General features: G+C 31.9%; 1 protein-coding gene across 39 annotated transcripts in view; it reads right to left on the bottom strand.

The window, feature by feature from the left end:
- Positions 1 to 23455, bottom strand: part of LOC139519209 (cilia- and flagella-associated protein 46-like) — an 85866-nt gene that overhangs the window by 12602 nt on the left and 49809 nt on the right. For all 39 annotated transcript variants that reach the window (XM_071311126.1, XM_071311127.1, XM_071311131.1 and 36 more), the window contains 20 exons: positions 20945 to 20998; positions 20097 to 20204; positions 19236 to 19334; positions 17745 to 17851; positions 17180 to 17273; positions 15914 to 16057; positions 15599 to 15679; positions 15153 to 15299; positions 14777 to 14847; positions 13796 to 13874; positions 12236 to 12322; positions 7273 to 7386; positions 6766 to 6855; positions 5544 to 5633; positions 5048 to 5230; positions 4332 to 4429; positions 2172 to 2254; positions 1802 to 1992; positions 1409 to 1533; positions 32 to 249 (listed from right to left, as the gene is read on the bottom strand). In XM_071311126.1, coding sequence (XP_071167227.1) covers positions 32 to 249; positions 1409 to 1533; positions 1802 to 1992; positions 2172 to 2254; positions 4332 to 4429; positions 5048 to 5230; positions 5544 to 5633; positions 6766 to 6855; positions 7273 to 7386; positions 12236 to 12322; positions 13796 to 13874; positions 14777 to 14847; positions 15153 to 15299; positions 15599 to 15679; positions 15914 to 16057; positions 17180 to 17273; positions 17745 to 17851; positions 19236 to 19334; positions 20097 to 20204; positions 20945 to 20998 — 2263 coding nt within the window. The remainder of the gene's footprint in view (positions 1 to 31; positions 250 to 1408; positions 1534 to 1801; positions 1993 to 2171; positions 2255 to 4331; positions 4430 to 5047; positions 5231 to 5543; positions 5634 to 6765; positions 6856 to 7272; positions 7387 to 12235; positions 12323 to 13795; positions 13875 to 14776; positions 14848 to 15152; positions 15300 to 15598; positions 15680 to 15913; positions 16058 to 17179; positions 17274 to 17744; positions 17852 to 19235; positions 19335 to 20096; positions 20205 to 20944; positions 20999 to 23455) is intronic.

The raw sequence follows: 23455 nt of genomic DNA, 5'->3' as shown, positions 1-23455 counted from the left end.
AAATCAGTCATTTATTTTCAGTATGAATTACCTTGTGCACCTTCCTCTTTGAAACCTCTGTGGTTGAACATTTGTAATGAGAAATCTCGTGAAATAGAAATAATGTTATCTAACTGTAGAAACTGCAGTGCCTCTAGTGGCATTTGCATCAGCATTGGGTCAGCCAGCAATATTACACACTCGCTACTGGGTGGAGGCTCTAGGGATGCCTTCTGGTTAGGGTTGCTGGCAGGAGTCAAAGCTTCAGGGCTGAAAATATCCAATTATTTCATTGTTATCAACAGTAGGTAGATAGGAGCAACATCACAGGCAGCAATATAAACCCATAAAAGGATAACAAAATGTGCAAATCAAAGTGAAACTAAAACACATAACAATCAAATGACCCCTCAACCGTGTGAGCAATCATTCTTGAGATTTTAACACAAAAACTAATCTTTGAATGTGATTTGGAAATAATTTGTGCATATAAAAGGAATATTGAAAACATTATGTCCCTGAATCCAACAAAAACTAATCTAAAGGACTTGCCGACGAACAGTACTGGCACTCATCATCTGTCTGAGATGGAAATAATAAAAAAAAAAAAAATATAGAATAAAATATGGATAATCAACATATTGAAGTTGCTAACCTTGATGTAATTTGGTGGAAAGTTGTCTATTTTCCAATCATAGACCACCTCTAAGGCTTTATTTCATTTTTTTTTTCAAACTTAGCTTTATAAAGAGTGACTTAATGATGATAAAATTTTCTACAAAGACTTCTTAAATTCTTAAGAAGAGTTTCTAGATAAATTGTTCTTTTTGATTTATTCTTTTTCTTTGGGTATGAGCCATTTAATTTCACTGTAACTTAAAGCTACTATCAAAAAGCAAAACAAAAGGCTGTCAAAATCACAAGCAGCATTTAGTTTACTATACAATTGTTACAGCAATGGTCAAAAGTCCAGAACAGCAAAGGTGTAAATTTTGGAAAACAAACATGCCATTAGAAACATCATATCAAAATATTGAAAGAATTAGTTGAATGGTTCACCAGTTATCAGAACCTATCCACATCAAAAATATTTTTTAGAACAAAAAATTGTAAACATTGAAGTTGACCTTCTTATTTAATAATGAAAAACAACATACCAAACTAAGGGGACATAGAGCCAAATGTAGGCCTGTCTGTCATACTAATGTATAGTATGCAATAAAAGGCCCCAGCATAAACTTACCAGTATGTCAAAAAAAGTATTGTTTTGTGTTTGTTGCTTCAATCTAGCTGTGACCTTGTTAATTTAACCTCAGTATCCATGGTTGGTTGAGTTTGTTTAGTTCCACCTTATTTATTAGTATCTATATATTGTATTACTTTACCCTCTCTTTTTAACTGTGCTGGTATTTATATACTTTAACCTTACCTAAGAGTGCCTGTAAGCTGTGCTGTGATTGGTTTAAGATAAGCCTCCATGTCATTCAGTAATTCCTTGAATTCTTCCTGTAACCTTGCTTCTTCTTCAGCATCATCTTCATCATAAATAGGTTCCTGAATAAAAAAGAAAAAAAATGTTTTGCTGTCCTGTTGTTTAAATAAGATAAACTGTTAATGAATTGGTTTTTAATTCATGACAGGAGTAAAACAAAAAACATGTCAAATAGAGAAAATCCAATGACCTAAACAATATTTTTTTAATTTTTTTTTTCTGTTTAACTGATTTGCAAGTTAATATGTAATTTTACCCTTGTACTTTTCTTTAGGCTTGCATTCAAGTTTTGTAACATTTTCTGTTTAACTAATATGTATGTGATTTTACCCTTGTACTTTTCTTTAAGCTTTCATCCAAGTTTTCTAACATTTTCTGTCTCATCATGGCCTGAGCTCTCTGATATTCTTGTTTCAGCAGAAGTTGTTGCACACTCTGTTTGTGATCAGCAAACTTTGTAAGCAGTTCATCCAACAGCTGAGGACTTGTTTCTACACCATATACTTTAGATCTACTTGGAACTGTAAAGAAAACAATTATACAATAACAAATCCTAGAACTCAAATGGAGAAAAAATATCTTTGAAGCAATTTTCTTTACAATGATACGCAGAGTATTAATATTAAATTAGAGGTTGTTTGTGCCTTATGACTTTAAATCACCATTGAGTCCCCCCCTTTTTTAACACCTTACAACTAACCTGGAGTTGTTTGAGCCTTTGGATTTTTACCACCAGCTGGCTGAGCCTTTGGTTTATCCAATAAAGCACCATATAAATAGGACCTGAAATGCAAAACAAAAAATGATAACAACCAAAATCTGTATTTTCTGCATATATTTTAATTTGAAGTTGTCTTTTCAAACTCATGCTTTTGAAAAGGTAGAGCATTAATTAAGATTTAATAAGAAGGGATGCATTTTATTGATGGTCTTCATCGAAAAGCACAGCAAGGCCTTGAACACCAAGCAAAATGCCACACCTCACTGCAATTCAAGATAACTCTATCTCCCTAATAGATACTGTAAACAAGATAACTCTAGCTCCCTAAAAGATACTGTAAACAAGATAACTCTAGCTCCCTAAAAGATACTGTAAACAACATAACTCTAGCTCCCTAAAAGATACTGTAAACAAGATAACTCTAGCTCCCTAAAAGATACTGTAAACAAGATAACTCTAGCTCCCTAAAAGATACTGTAAACAACATAACTCTAGCTCCCTAAAAGATACTGTAAACAAGATAACTCTAGCTCCCTAAAAGATACTGTAAACAAGATAACACTAGCTCCCTAAAAGATACTGTAAACAAGATAACTCTAGCTCCCTAAAAGATACTGTAAACAAGATAACTCTAGCTCCCTAAAAGATACTGTAAACAAGATAACTCTAGCTCCCTAAAAGATACTGTAAACAAGATAACTCTAGCTCCTTAAAAGATACTGTAAACAAGATAACTCTAGCTCCCTAAAAGATACTGTAAACAAGATAACTCTAGATCCCTAAAAGATACTGTTAACAAGATAACTCTAGCTCCCTAAAAGATACTGTAAACAAGATAACTCTAGCTCCCTAAAAGATACTGTAAACAAGATAACACTAGCTCCCTAAAAGATACTGTAAACACACCTCACTGCAATTCAAGATAACTCTATCTCCCTAATAGATACTGTAAACAAGATAACTCTAGCTCCCTAAAAGATACTGTAAACAAGATAACTCTAGCTCCCTAAAAGATACTGTAAACAAGATAACTCTAGATCCCTAAAAGATACTGTTAACAAGATAACTCTAGCTCCCTAAAAGATACTGTAAACAAGATAACTCTAGCTCCCTAAAAGATACTGTAAACAAGATAACTCTAGCTCCCTAAAAGATACTGTAAACAAGATAACTCTAGCTCCCTAAAAGATACTGTAAACAAGATAACTCTAGCTCCTTAAAAGATACTGTAAACAAGATAACTCTAGCTCCCTAAAAGATACTGTAAACAAGATAACTCTAGATCCCTAAAAGATACTGTTAACAAGATAACTCTAGCTCCCTAAAAGATACTGTAAACAAGATAACTCTAGCTCCTTAAAAGATACTGTAAACAAGATAACTCTAGCTCCCTAAAAGATACTGTAAACAAGATAACTCTAGCTCCCTAATAGATACTGTAAACAAGATAACTCTAGCTCCCTAAAAGATACTGTAAACAAGATAACTCTAGATCCCTAAAAGATACTGTTAACAAGATAACTCTAGCTCCCTAAAAGATACTGTAAACAAGATAACTCTAGCTCCCTAAAAGATACTGTAAACAAGATAACTCTAGCTCCCTAAAAGATACTGTAAACAAGATAACTCTAGCTCCCTAAAAGATACTGTAAACAAGATAACTCTAGCTCCCTAAAAGATACTGTAAACAAGATAACTCTAGCTCCCTAAAAGATACTGTAAACAAGATAACTCTAGATCCCTAAAAGATACTGTTAACAAGATAACTCTAGCTCCCTAAAAGATACTGTAAACAAGATAACTCTAGCTCCCTAAAAGATACTGTAAACAAGATAACTCTAGCTCCCTAAAAGATACTGTAAACAAGATAACTCTAGCTCCCTAAAAGATACTGTAAACAAGATAACTCTAGCTCCTTAAAAGATACTGTAAACAAGATAACTCTAGCTCCCTAAAAGATACTGTAAACAAACTGTTTTGACAGAAATTATTTTTTGTTATTTTTTTATTTTTTTGGTGAATTATAGCAATACAAGAGAAGATCCTTGTCTGACAAGCTTATGACAATTTATATTCTAGTTATTTTTTTTTATTCATGTTAGTTGTTCAATGAGTTAGTTAACAGTAAATGTATCTTACCTATCTGGACTGTGTTGAAGTATAATGAAATTAAAGTTGGCTGGAAATTCTTTTAGTATATCTAAATGATTGGGTTGAATTATCAATCTCTTCCATGCCTGAAAGTGAACACATAAATTTGATTAAAAAAAATCTCTATTGCCTCTTTTAAAACAGTGCATTATTCAATAATTAACTGTATTTGTTTCATGGTTTATTTGAAGTTCAGACTTACTAATATCTTGCTTACTTTCAACATTTACAGAAGTTTCTTAGTCTTCTTTTTTTTTCAATTAAAGAAACTGCATACTTTATTCTATAAAAATGCTTCAAATTTTAATTCCTAAAGTCAATTTAATGATTTATGTCTTAAAAGTGTTTGATTCAATAAATCTTAAGATTTTATTTTAGCCTTGTTCATCATTGACAGAATTCTTATAATCTCACAAGAAGAAGATTGTATGTAGATCTGTAGTTTTCTTGTTAATCTCACAAGAAGAAGATTGTATGTAGATCTGTAGTTTTCTTGGTAATTTTTATTGTAAGGAAAAAGATTGTATGTAGATCTGTAGTTTCTTGTTAATTCTTATTGTAAGATTGTCCTTGATTTGCTGTTATTGTCATTTTCCCCAAATCTCTTTTTATTCATAAGAATAGAATTTAGTCTTTTTGGTTTTTTTTATACAATTTCCAAAATATTCCATTTCAATTTTGGTCTTTTCCCCCATGATACATACCTGCCAGTTCTCATCTAGTGACTTCTGTACTGTTGACATTAGAGAGCCACATGATAGATTGGCTGTCAGATCACCATCTATTAGATGGTCTCTCTGGTGAAGTAAAGCAGCTAACTTAGATGTTCTTGGATCAACCTGGGCTTTACTGAGTAAGGTCTTCAATGTCTGGGAAGCTGAGCAACTCTGTAATAAACAGTATGAATTATAACACCATAGAACCATGACACTTTCCTGCTATTGCTGATTTCAGAGTAAAAGTGGTTGACTTCCCAAAAATAAGTCCATTTATTAGTAAAATAAGCAAAAAACATGATTTTTTATTTTTCATATGCCAGTTATTGAACGGTTCTGTCTAACTTTATAATATGTTAAGCAAAATGGTGCAAATAGCCTCTAAATTATTCATAGGAAATTTTCACCAACAACAAACCCTTTCATGAATATCAAACTTTTTATCGATCACATTTAATGTGTGACCTTTTTTTCTTTTTCTTACTTGGAACAGAGCTAAGAATTGACTGGCTGATTGTGGGTCATATTGTCCATAACAGTCCACTAACTCAAGGGATGTGGTACCAGCAATGTCCTGAAATATATGAATGTCAAGATAATTAGTCATTTCATCATCAAGTCTACCAAATCCAGGTACTGTTATTTGGTTATAGCAGTTTCCTGAATATTAGTAAAACCCATCAGATTTGCAAAAAGTTGCACATAAAGTTCATTTTTCTTCAGTAATAACAGCAATTTAATACACCTCTTTGATACTGTATACTTGAACTCCTAAAACTCACCAGAAAAGAATCTTGACACTGAACAATGCAATTACTTATGTATTTTAGCATGAGCAAAATATTAAGGAATTAAAAAATTCTCGTAACGGAGATATCAATATGCTTATAGTTTTTTTTAATATCCATGGTTCATTGTAATGTCTTCTTTATATGAAAATGATATGTGTCTAAAGGTCACTGTGCCCTGCTAGCAATATCTCAATTCCCTTTTCCATCAAAATCTAGGTAAAAACTGTAATTTGGCATACATGTAAAAAATATTGATTTATTATGAACAATTATTAATGTTTCATGTTGATATGACCTCAACTACCTGAAACCATAACTTTAATAAAAAAAAATTACTGACAGATGAATAAAGGCATGAACTGGAAGCATAATGAGTACAAAAAAACTATGATAGAGGAGCATGGCCATACATACTACAAGTAACTACAATACATTAATTCTTATGTAAAACAATACCAAATATCAGTTGTTTATTGCAATGCCTTTTGCATCTTCATCAACATATTAAAATTAAAAAACTTCCAAAGTCGTTGAATAATGGGTTTATACAAGATAATATCCCTTCCCCATTTATCTACTACAGAGGGGGGATAGGACCTTTATCGGGACTCCGGGATCGGGTGTTTTTAAGCTCGGGATTTCGGGATTGACCCTTTCGGGATCCAGGAATTTTTTTATCAACTTTCAGGACTTCGGAATTTCGTGTTTTTAAGTCCGGGATTTCGGGATTTCGGGATCAGGACCCCTCCTACCCCCTCTTTACTACATGACTTTGATACACAAACTTTAATACACCATTATGACATTGATACACAAACTTTGATAAACCATTATGACCTTGATACACAAACTTTAATACACCATTATGACCTTGATACACAAACTTCAATACACCATTATAACCTTGATACTTACCACAAAGCCTTTCTGTAATGACAAATTTAGAGCTTGAACCAAACATTCTGAAGCTTGGAGCAAGTAATGTCTGCTCACTTCATCCTGATCCTGTAAAAAGAAAAAGACTTGTGTTGTAAGGTTGTTTGTCTTTTAATGTTTACCATTTATTTTTTTATCTATGTCTCTCTTTTCTTTCATATAATAATTCTCGATCATCTCTCTGATTATGAAGCAGAAGTTTTGCTTATAAAAGCAAATTCTTATATAATTTATCCCTTTTTTCTTCTAAGATCTGGTTATCATAAAAATTAATTCAGTTACATGTACTGATATATTTTTGTTCAACTTTTATTTTTTCTATTTCCTAACATGAATAGTGATTGAATACAGTTCTAATTTCTGACTATCTGTGATGAAATAAAACTCAACAAAGACATAAACATTGATCCTCCTAAATAAACTTTATTCTATGTTATATCTGATTTATGTTAGAGACGATCTTTTGTTTTCTTTTTGTGTACTTACTTTCATATCCTTCATCTGTTTAGAATATCTGATGTAATTTTTAGATGCCATATCGACCTCAGCCTTTTCTTCTTTCTCCTCCTCTTCGACAGAATCTGCAACCTTTTCTAATTCCTAAAAATTATATAAATGTTATACACTCAATAAAATTATAAAAAGACGTTGGTTTTCCCGTTTGAATGGTTTTACACTAGTAATTTTTGGGACCTTTCACAGCTTGCTGTATGGTGTGACCTATGGTTAAAATAACTCCTACATTATTTGTTCCCTGGTGGGCAGTAATCGCATTGGAAATCATACCAAATCTTCTTATTCTTATATCAAAATTAAAAAAGTGTTTTCTAATTTGAAATGGTACACCATAATATCATGTTATGATAAATACATTTCATGCATTTCTAAGAAACCTCCCATGCTTTCCTTTGTGCTGTAAAAAATAGTTATTTGAAAAACCCAACATCTCTTAGAATATATTTATTGTGCAAAAACACTCTGTCCTGTATTAAGTTCTTTGTGCCTAGGATATTAATCAACTTTTTTCAGAGACCATTTACTGTGAAAGTACTTTAATTCGTGGGTATCAATTTTCGTGGTTTGAGCAATATTTACATGTGTGTGGATTTTTAAATTCGTGGATTTTATAGTTTTCTAAAAAAAAAAAAAAAATTGAAGTCATTAGAAACGAAGGTTACAAATTGCTTGGATTGAAGGAAATTGCTAAGTAAACATTGACCCGTGTAAACGTGTAAATCATAGTGATCACACTAATTAACCTGATATAGAGTGATAAACAGATTAAAGACTATCAACGTTGTTAAAGGGAAATTCCGCGATTTTTTACTTATCATCTAATTATGTTCATCTTAACATAAAAAACACATTTGCAAAGTTTTTAATTTATATTCCTTCTAATAACGGAGAAAATCAAGTATTTGTAACTTTTTTGGTTGAATTCTCGAGTGGGTCGTGACGTTTTAGCCCGATTTGTTGAATTCTGGGAAAAAATAAAATCTGTTTGACTCTTATAGCTTATCGACAATATACGTAATTAAAAGCGCACAGCTGACGAATGGTCGTAGTTATTACTGTTGTTTTTTATTTGGGCGGGTTGTTGTCTCTTTGACACATTCCCCATTTCCATTCTCAATTTTATTAACCACAATATAAGAATGAACGAAAATGAATATGCATATACCGTTTTGTATTGATTGAATTAAACTCCTATAAAATTATCTCTAGTAAATGTTTTCAAATAAATTTCATTAATTATTGTTGAGATTTTTTTCATAAAATATTTATTAAACATTTTTAGTGATATTGAACTGAAAATATTTCAGTTCTATTTACCGTTATTGTTTTGATAATCATTTCAATGCAACTAATGTGTGAGCAGTGTGTATATTATTTTGTAAAGGTCACTGTTTTTTCTCGGCTTGAGGTCAATTCGTTTACCTTGTAGCTATTTAGCTTTAGGTGTGAGTTCAAGCGTACACAGGTATAAATGTTGTTATTTGGAAAGGATAAACAGAAAGGATTAGAAAGAGTATGCTGTATTTAATACACTAAGATTTAATACACGATGAGAATAAAGATACAATAATTAAATTGTGTAAATTAATTGAAAAAAAAATTCAGATTCATAATTCCGAAAGTGTATAAAAATAAAAGGAAACAATTTTGGATTACTTTCTTAGCGGCAATTGGTGTACAGATTCAAATATGAAGTAAAAAATAGTAGTTTTAATCTTTAATAAAAACTAAATGCAATATTTCCCAATTTGATATACCATTGCACATCTGTTTGATATCATTGACTTTACCGGAATTTCTTAACTTGTATTCAAATCTGGCTGTGTTTAATGCTCATAAAACTATCGCAATTTTAAAGTTTTTAATTGAAGTAAAATACAACATACAACATGCATGATTTTTTTTTAGCTTCTTTTTAACATTTCATTCTCACATAATTAAATTCATTTGACAATCATTTACACGAACTTTTTGTGAAAAGAATACCAATGATCTAAGCTAAGGCATTATTTTTTTGAGGATTTTTGTACATTTTTTTTTTTTAATTCTATGATAATATTTGTGCAATGTTGAACATGATAGCCGTCATTAATCCAAATAAGTATTACAGTAGTTGTAATAAAACTTATATTTTACTTAGTCATGCATAACTGATATTGACGAATTTAGAATAGTTCGTCCATACATCGTTGTTCTTGAAACAATCATTATTAGTATACATGTAAGTTTCCTGACGTATAAGCGCCATTGAGGATGAGCTCTAGAGAAAGCAGACTAGTAGCGTTTCGTTAGTTTGTTTGTTGGAAAAGGAGAGGAAATGCAACCACTTGTACAGATAAACGACAGAATTACCATACAAGCATTTATAGTCAACACAACCAGAAAAAGTTCCCATCGTTGGACGGGGAATATGAAGGCTTCCAAGAATGAACAAGTGACATGTCTAACTCTGAACAATTAGAAAACGGACTATCGACATCGACCGCTTGTTCTTGATATTTGAAACTGCATGCATATATACGTATACGTTTATGATAGTGATGAGTTCTTGCGTCTGACAAAAACTAAATTCCTTCATGGTTATATCTTGCCATACGTTTATATTGGTTTGTAAGGTGATTACTCAAAATCATTATTTGAAGATGTAGATTCATTTCAATACAGACATTTCGTCTATATATTAATTTTCACAAGTGTATACCATGCACGGAGAAGCTCTGAAGGTACATTACTCCTATTTTGTTTGGGTGTGAACCATCGATGTTTACAGCAATATCAAAGAATAAGATGATGATGGTAGAAAGAACTATGGGCGTCATGTGGCAAATATTACATGCATATCGGACCATGAGTTGTCAATCTGTATGAAAAGATTTCCAATACAACCATATTATTGAGAAGGAATGTGTACATGCTATACTCTCGTACTAGTATTACAGGGTTCTTGTGGCGTCCACCTTAGACACACATCTTTTTAACGATGCTTAAAAAAAAGACAGAACCAATTTAATGTCATATTTCCCTTGAATACCAAGAAAGAAAATAAATCCCGAAATTAATTTGAAACTTTGATACTCAATAGTTTCCCAGCAAAATATTCACATCCCTTGGGAATAATTAGTGTTCGTCCAGTGGCATATATAACAATTGTGATGACGAATTCCTTCCTTTGTTCGAGAACAATCTTATTGAAATATAAATCTGTGATTTTACTATGTCCACAACTTCGATGAACCTAAGAAAATTATACATCGACCTGTATTTAAATCAAATTGGTTCTCTACTTCTTCTTCTTTTTCTACTTCTTCTTCTTCTGGTATACAATAGTCTATCGACATTCGATGATTACATACTGTTGGCATACGTGGACTAGTCTATTTACAAAACTTTTACCCCAATTTATTCAAAATATATGTTTTTTCTCTTATGTTCAATGTATACATGTATATATTTTAAATTGCGCTATAGTTCCGTAACTTTCTACCCAGTCGTATAAACGAATCGTCGACAAGTGCGTACATTTTTTTAAATCAATATTTCTGGTATGTTCCAATCTGTTCTTACTATTGACAATGAGTATATATTACATTTTTCCAAATTCACCCTTGGAAAAAATATTTAAATAGATTTAAATTTCATCAAATCTTATTTTTTGGGTATTATTTATATTTTTATGAATAATATTCTTTACACCAGATATGTTATTTATAAACAAGCAGATGAGTTTAGTAATGACAAGTAAGACAGAGTTGTATATTATACATTTGATAGTTCAAAATGGAAAGTTATAAGTTATCCGCCGTGTACACTGATCAATACCTGCAGAGGTGAAACGATGCATGAACTTGCAAGCCCGACAGGAAATCGCTTGAATACCTGGACGTGTCACCTCACACCCCTCACAATACCTTTGGAAGTAATACCTTTAGCCATGCTAGTGATCAGATGAGGGAAGATCAGAATTTATTTGACTTAAAAAGTTTATTACTTTAAAGAATTATGAACAAATTAGATTTTCGAAAACAATTTTCACGGAACACTTATTGATGATTTCAACTTTGACTTTTTACGTAATTCCAATATCAACAGTTTAAAGACCATGGTAATTTAAAAAAATAAGAATATTTTCCGTATCAAGTTAGTTAGTCGAATAAAACAACCGTACGATTGACAAGATATCGACACACAGTTACGACTACATCGGTTACTGTAGTTTTGTTCCTTTGTGGTTTATAGACATATCGTTGTTATTAATCGGGAAAGAAGACAAAATGGCTGAACGCAGAGAATGGTGATCGTTTATCTAGCAGAATAAAACTTTAATAACTATGAATTTGAGCCTTTTTATACTGAATGAACATAATATCAATTTTTGATTTTTTTGCGAAGTTTCCCTTTAAGTAGGCCATATACATGTCACCTATAGAAAACAGTTACATAAACAATGCTATTAACGTATCTTGAATTGTAAAAATAAGTCTTATCAAAAGTAAGCCCAGCATAAAATTATTATTCCCCATACTTACAAGAATTATGAGGTTATAAAATGAACACTTTATCATAGCATATCAATACCGGATATGACTTTCATTGATCAAAAATAATTGTTTATGAGAATGAAAGCATCAAAAGGTTGTACAATTTACGTTTTTAAAGATTATAGGGGTATAATCCTGCCTGCAGTTGTAGTTCAGAGTTTGTTTGTCCTATGACTACTTATTGTCAGATTTGGCTATATTCAATATATTCTCTAGATCATATCAGTAGTCAAACCTACATGGAGATATTTTCATGTCTTGACTTGGACAACGGTTGTTTTATTTCGTTGGACACTTAAATTCGTGGATATAGCCACTCACAAAAACCACGAAAATTGGTTCTCCACGAATAAAAGTACTTTCACAGTAACAGAACATGCTGTTTTAAAACTTACCATTTCATGGACTAACCACTGTGTTGGCGGATCTGGGCTGATGAATGTAGAATAAGCTCTCATAGTCTGGCCCAGACAACACAAGGCCTGAAAAAAGAAACATTTATTTACATTCAATATAAGTTTTTTGGTCTGGCAAAAAGTAATACAGACCTGCATAAAGAACAAGTGAAACTGTGAGCTACTGCTCACTGATGATACCCCTGCCCAAATACTTGACATTCAACAGGAAGTTGAACAAAATGCATCATACTTTATAACTGACTTATATAAACCCTGAAATCAAATTTCAGAAATCCTTGTAATGTAGTTCCTGAGAAAATTGAGACGAACATTTTCAACTTAGAAGTCATATGTAAAATGATACAAGTGTTTGATAAATAAACAGTTGTTGAGTGATGAATCTGAAAACCAATAGCTGACTCATATAAACCCTGAAACCAAAATTTGGATGGACAGACAGAGGTTAAACAGCATACCCCACTTTTTATTTAAAGCATGTGTTTTTGTATATGTAAAATATAGCAAATCCATCATGGTCTGATCTAGGCAACTCAGAGCCTGAAAAGGACTAAAAGATTTATAGGATCTCACATTAATATCAAAGATGTCTGAAGTCAAGAGTCTTTAAATGGTTACTAAATAGTATTTGCCAGTTATGCACTAAATTATTACATTACTTCAAACATCACCACACTATTTCCCATTTAGCACTTGTTTTTACACACCCAAGAAATGGGCCAGTCTTTCAACAAATGTAGATTTACCCATCAACATTATGATGAGAATTAATATACCTTTGCTCTGATTCAAGGAACAGATATTCTTAATGATGAGGAGTTACCTATTCTTGCTCTGATTCTAGGTGGATATTCATTATGATGAGGAGTTACCTACCCTTGCTCTGATTCTAGGTAGATATTCATAATGATGAGGAGTTACCTACCCTTGCTCTGATTCTAGGTACAGATATTCCTTACGATGAGGAGTTACCTACCCTTGCTCTGATTCTAGGTAGATATTCCTAATGATGAGGAGTTACCTACCGTTGCTCTGATTCTAGGTAGATATTCCTTATGATGAGGAGTTACCTACCCCTGTTCTGATTCTAGGTACAGATATTCCTTACAATGAGGAGTTACCTACCCTTGCTCTTATTCTATGTAGATATTCCTAACGAAGAGGAGTTACCTACCCCTGCTCTGATTCTAGGTAGATATTTCTAATGATGAGGAGTTACCTACTCCTGCTCTGATTCTAGGTACAGATATTCCTAATGATGAGGAGTTATTTACCCTTGATCTTATTCTAGGTACAGATATTCCTAATGATGAGAAGTAACCTACCCTTGCTCTGATTCTAGGTACAGATATTCCTTATGATGATGAGTAACCTACACTTGCTCTTAATTCTAGGTACAGATATTCCTAATGATGAGGAATTACCTACCCTTATTCCGATTCTAGGTACAGATATTCCTAACAAAGAGGAGTTACCTGCCCTTGCTCTTATTCTAGGTCGGACTGGTCCAGATATTTCTAACGAAGAGGAGTTACCTACCCTTGCTCTTATTCTAGGTACAGATATTCCTAAATTATGAGCATCTTCAAACTTCAGAATGGCATCTTCTCCTAATACTCTGCAATAAACAACACTTTTTTTTATAATACTTTTATAATACTTTTAAAATAGATCATGTTATTCTTTAAATTAAATTTGACTTATGATGCTTTGTCAATAAATGGTATAACATTTTTTTTTAATTCAGTGCCATAGTCAGCCTGTATAATCTGATCCCTCATAAATTAATAAATTAAATAAAAAACAAACAAAAAAAGTTATAATTTGTACAAAATTAACTAACTTTTTTTTTGAAAATCAGAAAAAAAGAAAAAACAAGTGAAACTGCGAGCTACTGCTCACGGATGATACCCCGCCGCAAGTGGATAATATTAATAGTGTAAAAATATGCAAGTGTTCGGTAAACAGGAAGTTGTCGAGTGATGAATCTGAAAACGCATCACACGGTATAGCTGACTTATATAAATCCTGAAACCAAATTTCAGAAATCCTTGTATTGTAGTTCCTGAGAAAAATGTGACGGAAATTTTCAACTTGGCTATCATGTGTAAAATCAGACAAGTGTTCGGTAAACAGGAAGTTGTCAAGTGATGAATCTGAAAACGCATCACACGGTATGCCTGACATATATAAATGTTGATACCAAATTACAGAAAGGGTGGATGTGTAGTTCCTGAGAAAAATGTGACGAAAGTTTCATGGGACGGACTGACTGACGGACTGATGGACGGACGGACTGACGGACGGACTGACAGACAGAGGTAAAACAGTATACCCCCCCTTTTTTAAAGCGGGGGTATAAAAAAGTTTTTTATATGTTTTATAAAACAATTTTTGACTGGACAATAAGCAAGTTACAAGTAATATTCATAATAAATTTTATATGATGTCTTTAAATAACAAAATTTGTAGCAAGCAACCATCTTTAATGTGTCAAATACACTATTAGTTAAATCTTACTTGGTCATATCAACCCATTCTTTCTCCATATGAGTATAATGTGGTGTGGTTCTGATGAAATCTTCTACCATCTTAAAAGAAATATTGATATCATATATCAAATCTGTCATAAACATTTGTAACTGAGGACATTTCCTCTACACTTAAATCTGACATGAAACAGTATAAATTTATTTGACATTAAGATAGAATTAGAGTGAAAAATATCCAACAGGTAAAGAATTAATTTTACAAGTAAGTTTTAACATAGAAATCTGATTCATTTTCAGGAATGTTTGTTTAAATGATTTTTTTACCTAAGATAAAAACTAATGTCCTAATATTTTTGAATTTTTACTAAATAATTTGATTTGTTCTGGGAGATAACGTCCCTTACCATCATTACTGATCCCTTTCTCATGTCCTGTAGTTGTATATTTCTCATTTCTTTAGAATGGACCTGGAACATTTCTAACATCATCTCACCACAACATATCTTAATGTCGGCTAACTCTCTCTGTATCGGTAAACTCAAATTTCTAACCTACAATAATATATTTATTTATTTATTAGATCACTTAAATGTGACAATTCTTTTTGTGTAACTCATAATTTAATTGTAATATGAAAATTATTTTAAAAAAATACATGGCTTATTAATGACTCACACTTCTTTCATCAAATTTTAAAAATTATGCCTGAATTAAATAAATTTATATCAACAGATTTTCATTTGATCAAAGCGTAATTTTTGGAAAAGTTTTACAAGAAAATATATCATTTTTAAATCTCAATTAAATTCTCAATGACTAACAAAAGTTTATAACCCTGTAGAAAACATACCTCTTGCAAGGAGAGAAGTGTCAGAACATCTTGATAAGCCTCCTCAGCAATGCAGACTGCCTCCTTCAGCACCATAACTCCCTGGAAATAAATCAAACTTAAATCAAGATAAAAATAAGATAGGTCAAGGTTCTATGTTTGATGGAAACTTATAAAATTCTCTTGGCAGCTCTTTTACAGAAAGTCAGAATTCCTGAACAAACATTTTTATGTATTGAAAAGTGTTTAATTATAATGCAATTGTCTGAAAAAATTATGCAATAAAACAAAATGTATCCCAGTAAAAAATATCTATATATGTTTTGGTTTTCTCACCTGTAGATAATAAGTATGACATATTTCTTTCTCTATAGCTTTTCTAGCAAGTTTCTGTAGAACTCCAGCATGCTTCTTCATTATAGGTAACACTTCTCTCCTGAACTTCATCATGATCAGTTTCTCAGAGGCAGACTCAAATTTCTGTAATAAAAAAATATTGCAGATAAAGTTAAGGCTCTGTGTTGAAGGCCATAATTTGACCTATAATGGTTTACTTTTACAAATTATAACTTGGATGGAAAGTTTTCTCCTTGGCACTCAACCCACATCTTTTTATTTCTATTAAACAAGTACATCTTATTTCTTTGTCTAATGAAAAATAAATGGAGAATGTGTCTATGGGCCACTGATCACTTGTAAATATGCATGAGTCAACTTCCACACACAGATGCTGAATTCTTGTAGTTTAGAATGTTTTTGAGGTTATAAGCATTGTGTATAAGTTTCATTATATTCGGTTAAGGCAAACTAAAGTTAGAGAACAGAAAAAAGTAAAATCACAAAAAATACTGAACTCAGAGGAAAATCAATTTGGAAAGTCCATAATCACATGGCAAAATCAAATAACAAAACGAATCAAAAACGAATGGACAAGAACTGTCATATTCCTGACTTGGTACAGGCATTATAAAAGACAGATTAAGCCATTTTTTCCAATTAAAAAGAGGCATGACTCATAAACAGTAGAAATGATGCGACCCATTTTAACTTGATGAGTGTTTTGTGGTTATAAGCATTGTTAATAAGTTTTATAACATTAAGTTGAGGCAAACTTAAGTTAGAGAACTAGCAAAAACAATTCAGCAATTTTTATGTATATAATGGGGCATAACTCATGATTAGTGAAAGTGATGACACTCAATTTTGAAGTTGATCTGTTGTTGGGGTCAAGAGCATTGCCTATAAGTTTAATAATATTTGGTTGAGGCAAACTAAAGTTAGAGAATACAAACCAATTTGAGGATGTTCAGGACAAACAGACAGGACATAATGACACACAGACAGAAGAATAAGGGTAACACTTAATACCCTCTCAACTAAGGCAGAGGCATAAAAATCATGTGAAAAATTCCACAACCAAAACAAGATTATATAAGGCATAGAAAGCACTTAAGGCCAGGAGCAGACTCTGCTTTGACTTTTATAAGTTGTAAAGGTAATTAAATATGTTAATTGAAGTAGTTTTAAAAGGCAATATCTTATAATATATGAGGTCGTTCGGGTCTTATAAGAGTGAAGAATTATAATTGAGGGAAAACCTACCTCACATGCTGTTAATACAGCTTTCATAACTTTTGGATCATTTAAATCTCTTTCTTCATCCTCAAATATTATGTCAGTCTGAATCTCTGCTAGTCTACAAATGAAACAAATTCAATACTTCAAGTAAAATCTTATTATATTAATTCATTATTGAAACATTTATCATTATCAATATTCTATTCTTATGCATCTAATCTTTCCTGAAAAACTGCATTAATTCAGAAATTTTTGCAAAAATGAAAAATCACAATTTATATTTTGATAGTATTATTTGTATATATGCAGCAGTTCATGAAATAGTAATAATTCTACTTTGCATTTTTGTTCATAGGTTACCAAAGGTAATAATAAATGTGTGCATTAATTTCTGAATTTACAGTATACAATCCCAGTACACTTAAAACAGAAAATTTTGAAAGTCAAACAGATATAAAAAAAGTTATATCTACATTTGATAACATAACATCAATTTGACATACCAATCTTGACTATAGTTATCTTACATCTAGTCATATTAATTAAATTTTATTGCCTTAGAATACTAATTATTTTCTAGAAGACTTACTTTGCCTCCATCATAGCAACTATAAAAGCTGTAACACTATTTCTGTTTGGTCTCTCATCACATATTCTCATAAACTCATTCAAGCCATGAATCAAAACTCCACGAGCCTAAAAATATATTTAAAATGAAAAACTTAATTCTTTGCTATTGTCTACTGTATTTCACTCTTTTCTATCAAAAGAATCTGCAAATTAAAAGGATTGTTTTCAGTAAAATTAAAATATTATTCTTAGGAAGATTTATTTGATCATGTCATGCATTATAGAAAATTTAGTTACAGTCCCCTGTCTTCAAAAGTCATTGTCCTATTAAGCCTATACATGTATTGTTCATCTGTGATCTTTTCACAATATTGACTCAAATTTTATATGTAATATAAAGGGATGATAGGAGTATCTGACAAAAATAAATAAAAACAGTAACTCTAAGCCAAGTAACAAATTAATTAAACAAATCAATATGTATTTGTATGGGAAATTATCAAAATTATTGTTCTTTCAATGTTCCATTGAACAGAGTTTTGCATTTGTTCTGATTTGCATTTCATTTGAGCTGATTTTTTCTATCATTTGTGCCATTTTTTCCCATTTGCACCAATTTTTTTACAAGTAAATTACAGGTGAAAAGATATAAGAAGATGTGGTATGAGTGCTAATGAGATAACTCTCTATCCCAGTCATGTTATTTTTCATTTATCATATCAACCTCTTCTGTTAGTCAGTTGTACAAATGCTATGAATTGTCAATCCTAACATGTATATAACTGTTGTCCTGTGCTCACCCCGGGGGAGGTGGAAGTAGGGTTTTGAGCAGGATAAATCAATATAAAATATATAGATTTACATTCTTTAAAATCAAGAAGTAAAAACCTAACAGTAAAATTTCTTTAAAAATTACCAATTTGGGGGCAGCAACCCAACAACCAGTTGTCCAATTCATCTGAAAGTTTTAGGGCAGATAGATCTTGACCTGATAAACAATTTTACCCTGTCATATTTGCTCTAAATGTTTTGGTTTCAGAGTTATAAGCCAAACTCAACATTTTACCCGTATGTTCTATTTTTAGCCATGGCGGCCATCTTGGTTGGGTGGCCGGGTCATCGGACACATTTTTCAATCTAGATACCCTAGTGATGATTGTGGCCAAATTTGGCCCAGCAGAGGACAAGATTTTTGTAAAAGTTAACGACAACGGATGACGGACGACGGATACCAAGTGATGGAAAAAGCTCACTTGGCACTTTGGGCCAGGTGAGCTAAAAATGAAATCGTCGCAGATGAAAGAATGAAAATTTTCAAAATCAGCGCAAATGTCATACACCCCCTTTGAATTTTGCAGTAGTCATATCAATCGTATATTTTTTTTCAGAACTTTTTAAAAGTTTAAATTGCATTATAAGATTAATCCACCAATATATGGTTCAAACAGATTTCATAAGGACAAAGATTTATCACAGTAATGGTGGTTTTCTATTTATAAGGTAATCTTACGATTCTTTTGCAATTTCTGCTTTCATAATCATGAAGAGTAGCATCAACCATCAGCATAGTTGTCTCATACCAAAACATTTCATCTCCATGGTGGATTGCCTGTAGAAATAAAAGCAATGTTCAATATATGGACTTTTCACCACTGCACATAATAAAGAAACACCAGAAAGATTTCCATCTTGTACTTTGGTATATTTAATCTATTATATTCCTGATAACATAACTTATGTTTAGATTTGATAGCTAAAAATATGCAATCTTTTGCTCATCATGAACCATACATTGTCTCGTTGACCTACTCCCCATTTCCATTCTTAATTTTACCTTACAAAAACAATATACAGTAAGGTATTGAAACTACGTTGTTCAGGGCTGTTACGGATGTGGTACCCAGGGAAGGAATTTGTTCAGGGCTGTTTAGGATATGGTACCCAGGGAAGGAATTTGTTCAGGGCTGTTTGGGATATGGTACCCAGGGAAGGAATTTGTTCAGGGCTGTTTGGGATATGGTACCCAGGGAAGGAATTTGTTCAGGGCTGTTTGGGATATGGTACCCAGGGAAGGAATTTGTTCAGGGCTGTTTGGGATATGGTACCCAGGGAAGGAATTTGTTCAGTGCTGTTTGGGATATGGTACCCAGGGAAGGAATTTGTTCAGGGCTGTTTGGGATATGGTACCCAGGGAAGGAATTTGTTCAGGGCTGTTTGGGATATGGTACCCAGGGAAGGAATGTGAAAATAGGGTATCCATCTATGATCATGTATATACTGTTTGTTTTCAGTTCCAATATTTTATTTGCTGAAATATAACAAATATTCAGAATAAATGAAAGAAACCTGCTATAAAATTTTATTTACAAACCTGAGCTTGCTGACAGAAATTAAATGCCTGTCCATGCTGAGATTCTGCCAATGAGAGTTTTCCAAGGAAATATAAGATTCTAGCCTGTAGCACTTTATCTTCAAAGGCCTGTCAAAAGTTTAAAAACAAATTAGAATAGCATTATAAATAAATAAATTGTATTTTACAAGTTTCTCAGATCATTGGGTAATGAAAGAACCGTTCACCATTATTCTCTTGGTTTTTTTTTTTTTACTTCAAGTAACTTGTCAACTGAAAATACTTAAAATCCCATTTTTTACTGTACACAAGTCTACTGATGTAAATTAAAATTCCTCTTTGACAATCTTTGTTCCAAGTACTTAAAGGCAAAAAATAACAATGTTGAAGAACGATAATCATCAGGAAATTGAAAAAAATGTTTTTAAGGTGGTACCTAACACTACAGGGAGATAACTCTGTAAAGTCAGCTAAATGTTTTAATTATGTTGTGTTGTAAAGTGAATATTAAGCTTCTCAATGATCAAAATTGGTGTGTGTCAAACTACTATATAACCAGTGTAATTTTTCTGACAAAATGGTTGGTTCAAAATTTTTGAAATTTTTATATTTTTGTTAAAGGGTTAAAGATAATACTTTGACAAAATTTTATGAAAATTAAACAAGCCAAATTAATTTTAGTGAAAGTGTTGGGTACCACCTTAAAAATATAAAGGACTACAAAGAATTTCATTTTACAGAAAAAAGAATCACTAACTTTTGGACAGAATTGACTAAATAAGTTTTTGAAAAGAAATAATTAAAAAGCTTTAAACACTAAAAAACATTAAAATGCATAATTAAAAATCACAAACTAATACAAAACCTACCAAAGCAGCATTGAAGGCTTCATTTAGATACTCTCTCGCTGCTTGGTAATTACACTGAAAAACAAATAACATTTCCATTATTATGGAAGCCTACATTAAATGCAACAACAAAAAATAACAACATAAAATAAGAATTAAATAGTTATTGTCTAGGATTACATTATATGTTTTCATTCCTGGTAATAGTCCATATTCCTCAGTGTGGACAATTACATAATATATTGATCATAGTCCATAAAAATAAATGTAATTTTTCATTATTTATTCTGAAAAATAATACTTTTAAAACAACTTGATAAAAATTTGATTTAAAAGATTTAAAATGTGCAATTTTGTCTCACCAGCTATGAAAGAAGTAGGAGCCAAACTTAGTCATACTGTTTTCTGCACAAAGTTGCTTCAACAATAATCTAAGTTAGAAATTTGGTCATGCAGGCCAGACACATCTCTGTGTTAACAGTTAATACATGGTCATTTTTTTTTTACCAAATCATAACAGTTTATTAGACATTAACTCATTAAAAGATTTCCCTCTTCGTTCAAAGGACAAGGTATGATAAGGCTTGTTTTTGGCCCCCCTATTTTCTCATTTTCTAAAATTTGATTTGGAAAGCTACTTATCACGTTAAAATATTCCCATAGGTTTGAAGTTTGTTTGGATGAACTTCAAAACCATTAATTTAAAAAAAATGGGTGAGGTTAGGGGGGTAAAAATTTAAAAGGCATTAAAATGTCAAAAGAAGGAAAAATAACGATTTTTGGCCATTGTTTCTTAGAATTTAATAGCATGCGCCTACGTGACCCGGAAAAAATTATGACTATTTAGACAGCATAAACAGTTCTCATGACATTGGACTTAAAAAAATCCTGGGTCACGTTGGCGCAGGCTCTAAAAAATTATAAAAATTGTTGTAAAATCACCTTTAAAATGAATAATAATCACAAATTTGAAAAGTAACAGAACATTAACCCCTCTCCTCACCCAGTTGCAAAAATGAGTGGTTTTTAGGTTCATTTAAACAAACTTCAAACATTAGGAAATATTTTAACATAATAAGTAGCTTTCCACACTAAATTTGAAAAATGAGAAAATAGGGGGGCCAAAAACAGGCCTTATCATACCTTGTCCTTTCTTATAACAAATTGAAATATTCTTAAAAAAAAACCAATTATTCTTGTAAATAAACTGTTATCCCAGAGATATGTCTCACCTTTTTTTGTAATTTTAATTATACAAATGTTGAAATCAAAATAGCAATACTTTAACATCTTACACAAGTTATGCAAATATTCAAAGTCAAAATACCATGACTGAGTTCCATGGCTAAACAATCTCCATGTAAATGAGATGTGCCAATGCTAATGCAACTGCATACCAAATACCATTGACTTCTTGAAGTCGTTCCCAAACCTAAATACAAACATTAACTTGTAAACTATGTAAAAGTTTCAAAGTCAATGAACCATGAAGAGGGGTGGGGCTATATAATCTCCATGGAAACAATACTTGCAAATGCCAATAAATTTGTATACCAAATATCATTGACTAAACATTGGTGTTCATCTTAAACTGATCTAATCACAAACTAATACATGTAAACTAAGATCAGTTTCAAAGTCATTCGACTGTGACTGAGGGGCGAGGCCAAATATTCTCCATGGAAATGAGATGTACCAATGCTTATGCAACTGAATACCAATTAACATTGGCCTACAACTAATGGTTCCCCTTGAACTGACCTAATCACAAACTAATACATGATAACTCAGGAAAAAATTCCAAGTCAATAGACCATGACTAAGGGAGCGGAGCCAAATTATCTCAATGGAAATGAGATATGCCGATGCTTATACAACTGCATACCAAATACCATTGACCTACCACTTGTGGTTCTCTATAAGCTAACCTAATCAGAAATTAATACATGTAAAATAAGAAAAAGTTTTCGAGGTCAATAGATCATGACTGAAGGGGGCAGAGCTAAATTATCTCCATTGAAATGAGATGTGCCAATGCTTATACAACTGCATACCAAATACCATTGACCTACCACTTGTGGTTCTCTATAAGCTAACCTAATCAGAAATTAATACATGTAAAATAAGAAAAAGTTTTCGAGGTCAATAGATCATGACTGAAGGGGGCAGAGCTAAATTATCTCCATTGAAATGAGATGTGCCAATGCTTATACAACTGCATACCAAATACCATTGACCTACCACTTGTGGTTCTCTATAAGCTAACCTAATCAGAAACTAATACATGTAAAATAAGAAAAAGTTTTTGAAGTCAATAGATCATGACTGAGGGGTTAGGGCCAAATATTCTCCATGGAAATGAGATGTGTCAATGCTTATATAACTGCATACCAAATATGATTGACCTATCACTTGTGGTTCACCATATACCTAATCACAAACTAATACAATGTTGACGCTGTCGCCGACAACAGCCTACCTATGTCTCGATTTTGGACGGTCAAGGCCAGACAAAAATCTCATTCAAATTGT

This window comes from Mytilus edulis, chromosome 4 (assembly GCF_963676685.1).
Source record: "Mytilus edulis chromosome 4, xbMytEdul2.2, whole genome shotgun sequence".
In the NCBI taxonomy this organism is placed as follows: Eukaryota; Metazoa; Mollusca; class Bivalvia; order Mytilida; family Mytilidae; genus Mytilus; species Mytilus edulis.
This window is presented reverse-complemented; position numbering and strand designations above follow the sequence as displayed.